The sequence below is a fragment of the Oncorhynchus tshawytscha genome, unplaced genomic scaffold (genome assembly GCF_018296145.1).
Source record: "Oncorhynchus tshawytscha isolate Ot180627B unplaced genomic scaffold, Otsh_v2.0 Un_contig_5345_pilon_pilon, whole genome shotgun sequence".
Classification (NCBI taxonomy): Eukaryota; Metazoa; Chordata; class Actinopteri; order Salmoniformes; family Salmonidae; genus Oncorhynchus; species Oncorhynchus tshawytscha.
This window is the reverse complement of record NW_024609551.1, coordinates 173,804-182,500: the sequence shown is the minus strand read 5'-3', so window position 1 is coordinate 182,500 and position 8,697 is coordinate 173,804. Positions and strand designations below refer to the sequence as shown.

General features: G+C 42.9%; 1 protein-coding gene across 2 annotated transcripts in view; it reads left to right on the top strand.

Moving 5' to 3' along the window:
- The window catches only part of LOC112241695 (F-box only protein 32), a 16,813-nt gene extending 9,199 nt beyond the window's left edge, over positions 1-7,614 (top strand). The window contains exons 6-9 of one of the 2 annotated variants that reach the window (XM_042315853.1): positions 2,131-2,315; positions 3,250-3,432; positions 4,418-4,561; positions 4,975-7,614. In XM_042315853.1, the coding sequence (XP_042171787.1) occupies positions 2,131-2,315; positions 3,250-3,432; positions 4,418-4,561; positions 4,975-5,064 (602 nt within the window). In that variant the 3' untranslated portion in view covers positions 5,065-7,614. The other variant, XR_006082329.1, reaches the window with a different exon arrangement.
- Positions 7,615-8,697: the final 1,083 nt, after the last annotated feature.

Below are 8,697 nucleotides of genomic sequence, written 5' to 3'. Positions count from 1 at the left end.
ATGACTTCCTAGTTTATTATTGTGTACCTGCATACTTCCTCTAATCATGTCAACAACCAGGTCTGGGGAGCATTACGACCTCCATACTTCCTCTAATCATGTCAACAACCAGGTCTGGGGAGCATTACGACCTCCATACTTCCTCTAATCATGTCAACAACCAGGTCTGGGGAGCATTACGACCTCCATACTTCCTCTAATCATGTCAACAACCTCAACAACCAGGTCTGGGGAGCATTACGACCTCCATACTTCCTCTAATCATGTCAACAACCTCAACAACCAGGTCTGGGGAGCATTACGACCTCCATACTTCCTCTAATCATGTCAACAACCAGGTCTGGGGAGCATTACGACCTCCATACTTCCTCTAATCATGTCAACAACCAGGTCTGGGGAGCACTACGACCTCCATACTTCCTCTAATCATGTCAACAACCAGGTCTGGGGAGCACTACGACCTCCATACTTCCTCTAATCATGTCAACAACCAGGTCTGGGGAGCATTACGACCTCCATACTTCCTCTAATCATGTCAACAACCAGGTCTGGGGAGCATTACGACCTCCATACTTCCTCTAATCATGTCACCAACCTCAACAACCAGGTCTGGGGAGCACTACGACCTCTACTTCCTCTAATCATGTCAACAACCAGGTCAGGGGAGCACTACGACCTCTACTTCCTCTAATCATGTCAACAACCAGGTCAGGGGAGCATTACGACCTCCATACTTCCTCTAATCATGCTCGAGACCAGGTCATGTAAATGTCATCAAAACTCATTGAACTATCAGCTCGCTAACCGGCTTTAATGATAGGAGGTGTAATGAATCATTACATAATGGTTCTCAGTGGAAATGATAGGAGGTGTAATGAATCACTAGATAATGGTTCTCAGTGGAAATGATAGGAGGTGTAATGAATCACTACATAATGGTTCTCAGTGGAAATGATAGAAGGTGTAATGAATCACTACATAATGGTTCTCAAATGATAGGAAATGATCACAGGTCAACAGGTGTAATGAATCACAGTCATGGTCACTCAGTCTGATGGAGGTCTGATTTTTCTCAGTGGAAACTAGATGTTCCTTCAGGCTAAACAAAGGTTAATGTTTAGGAAATGTTATGAACCCATTGGTAGATCTAGAATGGGTGGTGTAAATGGCACTACCAAGGGAACACCATGTGTAGTAACTGCTCTGGGTGGTGTAAATAGCACTACCAAGGGAACACCATGTGTATTAACTGCTCTGGGTGGTGTAAATAGCACTACCAAGGGACACCATGTGAATTAACTGCACAGGGTGGTGTAAATAGCACTACCAAGGGAACACCATGTGTAGTAACTGCTCAGGGTGGTGTAAATAGCACTACCAAGGGAACACCATGTGTAGTAACTGCTCAGGCTGGTGTAAATAGCACTACTAAGGGAACACCATGTGTATTAACTGCTCAGGGTGGTGTAAATAGCACTACCAAGGGAACACCATGTCTTAGTAACTGCTCAGGCTGGTGTAAATAGCACTACCAAGGGACACAGAACAATGTTCACCATGTGAATTAACTGCTCAGGGTGGTGTAAATAGCACTACCAAGGGACACAGAACACCATGTGTAGTAACTGCTCAGGCTGGTGTAAATAGCACTACCAGGGGACACAGAACACCATGTGTAGTAACTGCTCAGGCTGGTGTAAATAGCACTACTAAGGGAACACCATGTGAATTAACTGCTCAGGGTGGTGTAAATGGCACTACACAGGGTGGTGTAAATAGCACTACCAAGGGAACACCATGTGTATTAACTGCTCAGGGTGGTGTAAATAGCACTACTAAGGGAACACCATGTGTAGTAACTGCTCAGGCTGGTGTAAATGGCACTACACAGGGTGGTGTAAATGGAGAACTACTAAGGGAACACCATGGACAAATTATTAACTGCTCAGGGTGGTGTAAATAGCACTACTAAGGGACACCATGTGTATTAACTGCTCTGACACGATGTGTCCTTTTTTTAAATGTAATAACACATTCATAATACAAAGTTTAGAAGTACTAATGAAATCTACTTCCATTTGTCTTCCTGACAGTTGCTGAACATGTTTCTCTTGTCCTCTCCCTCCACAGTCCTCGGTGACCAGCAGAATGTTCGGCCCATCAAGGAGCTCCTTCAGACCCTGTACGTGTCTCTGTGTGGTCTGGTGCAGGATATGGGAAAGTCTGTTCTGGTGGGGAACATCAACTGTTGGGTCCATCGCATGGAGAACATCCTGCAGTGGCAACAACAGCTGGACCACATTCAGATCAACAGGGTGAGTTGGACAGACACAGCTAGTTAGTTAGCTAGTTAGCATGGAGAACATCCTACAGTGGCAACAACAGCTGGACAACATTCAGATCAACAGGATGAGTTGGACAGGCACAGCTAGTTAGTTAGCTAGTTAGCTAGCTAGCATGGAGAACATCCTGAAGTGGCAACAGCTGGACCACATTCAGATCAGATCAGACAGGTTAGTGAGTTGGACAGAGAACATCCTGAGCTAGTTAGTTAGTTAGTTAGCAGCTAGCATGGAGAACATCCTACAGTGGCAACAACAGCTGGACCACATTCAGATCAACAGGGTGAGTTGGACAGAACAGGGTGTGAGTTGGACAGCAGCTAGTTAGTTAGCTAGTTAGCATGGAGAATATCCTGACAGTGGCAACAACAGCTGAGACAACATTCAGATCAACAGGGTGAGTTGGAGGCACAGCTAGTTAGTTAGTTAGCTAGCATGGAGAACATCCTGAAGTGGCAACAACAGCTGGACAACATTCAGATCAACAGGGTTGAGCCCCAAACTTTTACAGGATCATAAGGAATCTGTCAAGGAAATGAAAGACTATATTAGAATGGAGGAAGGCCACTCTGGTCCTGGGATCCTGCAGGCATCTCTACGTTTCTGGATTTACCTTCGTTGTTTTAGACCTGTGAGACCAGCTAGTTGGAATTCAGCCAATCACTGATACCCCCAGGACTAGAAATGCTTTAATAAGAATGGATATAAGGAATATATTGTTGCTGAAGGTAGAAAGGAAGCCGAACCAAAAGCTTCCAACTTATGTGGCAGGGTAGCCTAGTGGTTAGAGCATTGGACTAGTAACCGGAAGGTTGGAAGTTCAAACCCCCGAGCTGACAAGGTACAAATCTGTCGTTCTGCCCCTGAACAGGCAGTTAACCCACTGTTCCCCCCCCTAAAACTCCAGCCTGTGTCTAAGGGTATGACCCTAACAGACCTTCCTGCCAGCCTGCAGCTGAACATCATGGAGCGTCTGTCAGATGGCAGGGACCTGGTCAGTTTGGGACAGGTGACTCCAGACCTGGGACAACTCACTGAGGACAGGTTGCTGTGGAAGAGGCTCTGCCAGTACCACTTCACTGACAGACAGGTACAGACTTGTATTTATTTAGATATACACACACACACACACACACACACACACACACACACACACACACTCTAACCCTAGCTCCTTAACCTAATTCTAACCTTAACCCTAAAACTCTAACCCTAGTCTTGTATAACTAACTTTGTCAGTCCCATTTCAAATCTTATTTTCCTTAACCTTAACCCTAAAACTCTAACCCTAGCTCCTTAACCTAATTCTAACCTTGAACCCTAAAACTCTAACCCTAGCTCCCTAACCCTTAACCTAATTCTAACCTTAACCCTAAAACTCTAACCCTAGCTCCCCTAGCTCCTTAACCTAATTCTAACCTTGACCCTAAAACTCTAACCCTAGCTCCTAACCCTTAACCTAACCCTAGCTAACCTTAACCCTAAAACTCTAACCTTAGCTCCTAACCCTAAAACTCCTTAACCCTAAAACTCTAACCCTAGCTCCTAACCCTTAACCTAATTCTAACCTTAACCCTAAAACTCTAACCCTAGCTCCTTAACCTAATTCTAACCTTAACCCTAAAACTCTAACCCTAGCTCCTTAACCTAATTCTAACCTTAACCCTAAAACTCTAACCCTAGCTCCTTAACCTAATTCTAACCTTAACCCTAAAACTCTAACCCTAGCTCCTAACCCTTAACCTAATTCTAACCTTAACCCTAAAACTCTAACCCTAGCTCCTAACCCTTAACCTAATTCTAACCTTAACCCTAAAACTCTAACCCTAGCTCCTAACCCTTAACCTAATTCTAACCTTAACCCTAAAACTCTAACCCTAGCTCCTTAACCTAATTCTAACCTTAACCCTAGCTCCTTAACCTAATTCTAACCTTAACCCTAGCTCCTTGACCCTAAAACTGAATGCTTCTCTTTTTGTGCGCGTGTGTTTTATTTTGTTGCAGTGCAGATATCAAAAGCTGCAAGCATTTGGAGTTAAACGTGACTGAAGGTTGTGTGTGTGTTCTCTGTGCAGATCCGTAAGCGTCTGATGGTATCAGACAAGGGCCAGTTGGAGTGGAAGAAGATGTACTTTAAGCTGTGTCGCTGCTACCCTGTCAGAGAGCAATACAGTGAAACCCTGCAGTTCTGCACACACTGCCACATCCTCTTCTGGAAGGTAGTGTTGGGAACACTTCAACATCTCTCATTCCAACATCACTCTCTCTGTCTCTCTCTGGGTCACACACTGTCACATCCTCTTCTGGAAGCTAGTGTTGGGAACACTTCAACATCTCTCATTCCAACATCACTCTCTCTGTCTCTCTCTCTGTCACACACTGCCACATCCTCTTCTGGAAGGTAGTGTTGGGAACACTTCAACATCTCTCATTCCAACATCTGTCTCTCTGTGTGTCTCTCTGTGTGTCTCTCTGTGTGTGTGTGTGTGTGTGTGTGTGTGTCTCTGTGTCTCTCTCTATTCAAATACAAGTGACACTTTCTTATTACATAGTAGTAATTAGACAGTTATTTCTGTTTCTTTAGAATTAATTTACTGTACTAAAATCTCTCTCTCTCTCTGTGTGGTTTCAGGATACAAACCACCCTTGCACAGCCAACAACACAGAGAGCTGCTGTAAGCCTGTTTCCCCACAAGGCTTTATCAACCTCTTCAAGTTCTGAGTGCCTTTTGTACATACGGTACAGAACTGTTTTATAGTGTGATCACATGGATTCAGTGGAAGCAGTGGGGGAATGATGCAATCGAATTCTTGGTTTCTGGAGAGCTGAGGATTCTGGGAGCTGGAGTTCTACAGCTGAGAACAAGTGAACTTGACAAACTGATCAAAGAGAGGTGGAACAAGAAGAGGGGGATGAGGTGGAACAGAGTACTCTTGAAGTTTATTAAATAAGTTTGGTCCTTTTTTAAAATGTAAATTCAAATGAAGTGCACTTCTCTTCCTGAGTGCAGTTACTGCATGGCTACCATAACAGCATACTAAGTTGAAACATTTTCCAGAAAGGAAATCATTTGCAAAAGTGAATTTGTTTAGTTTTAAATAGGGCTGTCAAACGATTCAAATAATTGAGTTAATAGCATTAGTAGTATTTTATTTAATTTGATTAAATTTGGCCCTAAAAAATATATATATATATTTTAAAAAGCATTGCATTGAGTTATAGGCATACTATGTTTGGATTGTAAAGGAAAGAGACAAAATCATCTGTATGAATGTTTTTAATGGCATTTTAAACTATAAACGGCACAAAAGTCACTGCGAACATAGATGTTAACCCTCCCAATGTTTCCGTAGGCCTCTACTCCCTCTTATCAATGTTCTTGAAGTTTAAAACTTCCTCATTTGCCACACACACACACACACACACACACACACACACGTCCTGAAAGCTTCAGGCATTCTAAATGAGTGTTCTGCCAATTTCTGATTGGAGTGTTGACTATAAGGAAAATAGAACTGTATCCATGGAGACAAAGAGCTTTTAAACCTGTCCAATGTTAATTAACCTGTCCAATTAACAACCGATCAGACAGGTCTGAGGTCATGTCAAATATAATACAACTATTAGATCTAGCCTAGGATACTGATCTATGTTCTTCAACACCAACTAGTCACAAGCTGCTACTAGAATTGGGATACTTTTCTGAACTTAACCTGAAAACTAAAACAGTAACGTTAGGTAAATGGAATGGATTTACTGTTTTTGTGGGAAGTAGCTAGCTAGTTGATTCAAGATGCAATCAGGCATGGCATTGTAAACATTTTAGTTTGGTTAGCATAACTAAGCTAACCGCTTTTGTCCAAATTATGTTTTTGCTGTTATCTAAAGAAACGCCTGGGAATGTGTTTATGGTTGAACTTCATGTCAGTTTTCCAAAGCTATGCGCGTCGTGCACCACAAGAGCCCGACAACGCTACTGAGACCGAGGTCACACTGACTGAGGTGACCAGGCACAGAGCGTGTTGTGTGTTGCGCTTAAAACGGCCCGTGCGGAAACAAGCCCTCAAAAGGGTCCGTGTGGAAACGAGTGCTCAGAAGGTTCCGTGTGATGAAGAAATGGAGACTAACAGTGTCCAATTTTTGTTTTTACTGAATTACAAATGTCACGCGTTATTTAACGAGTTAACTTTGACAGCCCTAGTTTTAAAACATAATGGCTTTCATTTTCTAAAAGGAAAAAGGTAGGGAATATATTAACTGATTTGAAGTTTGTAAGTAAGTTTGGCTCAATTTCAAGGACAAAAACATTTTCAATGTTTTTATGTATTTGACTTTTTTGGTAATCTGGGAAAAGGTGAGAGAATCCGGCTTTAGCTTTGGCATGGGGGGGACACATTTTGGGAGAATGTAATTTTTTTTACTAAGGTGTTTTTTCAAGTTGACTGGTATGATATTCTTTGATATGTTGACTGCATATAATTTTCTAAACACAACCCCATCCCCTTTTTTTTTCACTTTTATATATTTGATATTTACAAAGGTTTTTGTATTTTGCTTGTGTGTAGTCACTAGCTGCCAATGCTTTACCAACCATATTACAAAGACACTGAATAATAATAATAATAATAATAATAATAGCTATGGTGGTGAGCCCAAGAGCAGCTGGTTAAGAACAAAAGTGGGATGTTTTCAGATTCTTGTGTTTTTAACTTTTTAATCGAGGAGACATTTATTTTCAAGAAGAACTTGACATGAAGGAGCAGCTTTGAAAACCAATATATTTTAAATGCTTGAAGGACTTCTTTTTATTTAATAATTCATAACTTGTTTATTTATGGCTTCCTGCATGATGCTGCTTTTTAAAAAATGATTTGTGTGTCTGACATATTGAATAACCTGTGTTGGTGGGTAGAGGAAGCATGATGGAACAGCCTGTGTTGGTGGGTAGAGGAAGCATGATGGAACAGCCTGTGTTGGTGGGTAGAGGAAGCATGATGGAACAGCCTGTGTTGGTGGGTAGAGGAAGCATGATGGAACAGCCTGTGTTGGTGGGTAGAGGAAGCATGATGGAACAGCCTGTGTTGGTGGGTAGAGGAATGATGGAACAGCCTGTGTTGGTGGGTAGGGTAGAGGAAGCATGATGGAACAGCCTGTGTTGGTGGGTAGAGGAAGCATGATGGAACAGCCTGTGTTGGTGGGTAGAGGAAGCATGATGGAACAGCCTGTGTTGGTGGGTAGAGGAAGCATGATGGAACAGCCTGTGTTGGTGGGTGGAGCCTGTGTTGGTGGGTAGGAAGCATGATGGAACAGCCTGTGTTGGTGGGTAGAGGAAGCATGATGGAACAGCCTGTGTTGGTGGGTAGAGGAAGGAACATGATGGAACAGCCTGTGTTGGTGGGTAGAGGAAGCATGATGGAACAGCCTGTGTTGGTGGGTAGAGGAAGCATGATGGAACAGCCTGTGTTGGTGGGTAGAGGAAGCATGATGGAACAGCCTGTGTTGGTGGTAGAGGAAGCATGATGGAACAGCCTGTGTTGGTGGGTAGAGGAAGCATGATGGAACAGCCTGTGTTGGTGGGTAGAGGAAGCATGATGGAACAGCCTGTGTTGGTGGGTAGAGGAAGCATGATGGAACAGCCTGTGTTGATGGGTAGAGGAAGCATGATGGAACAGCCTGTGTTGGTGGGTAGAGGAAGCATGATGGAACAGCCTGTGTTGGTGGGTAGAGGAAGCATGATGGAACAGCCTGTGTTGGTGGGTAGAGGAAGCATGATGGAACAGCCTGTGTTGGTGGTGGGTAGAGGAAGCATGATGGAACAGCCTGTGTTGGTGGGTAGAGGAAGCATGATGGAACAGCCTGTGTTGGTGGGTGAGGAGGAAGCATGATGGAACAGCCTGTTGAGTGGTGCAATCTTGACTCTGGGCTGCGTCCCAAATGGGACCCTACCCCCTATATAGTGCACTAGTCAAAAGTACTAGTATTCCATTTGGGATGTAGTCTTTAGCCCCTATTCACACTGCCTAGGCAGTAGAGTAATGTCAATACATGCAGTGTTTATGTCCATGTTTCTGTTCAATAAATAAACTGAAAATACTTCTGATTGGTTTGTTTTAGCTGTCTCCCCATGAATATTCAGTCATTTGTCCTACGTTATTGGAATATGAATTAAATGTACTAATGAATATGGTCTTCTATTCTAGCTGTGATCGAGGTTTATTTATGTTTTATTTAACTAGACGATGATCTCAAGTTGCAACCCATGTCATACAGTACTGGTATTTATCATCCAGAATCTATAATCTCTTATTTATACTGGGTTCACACAGAGAATTAATCCCTTTATATATATATACT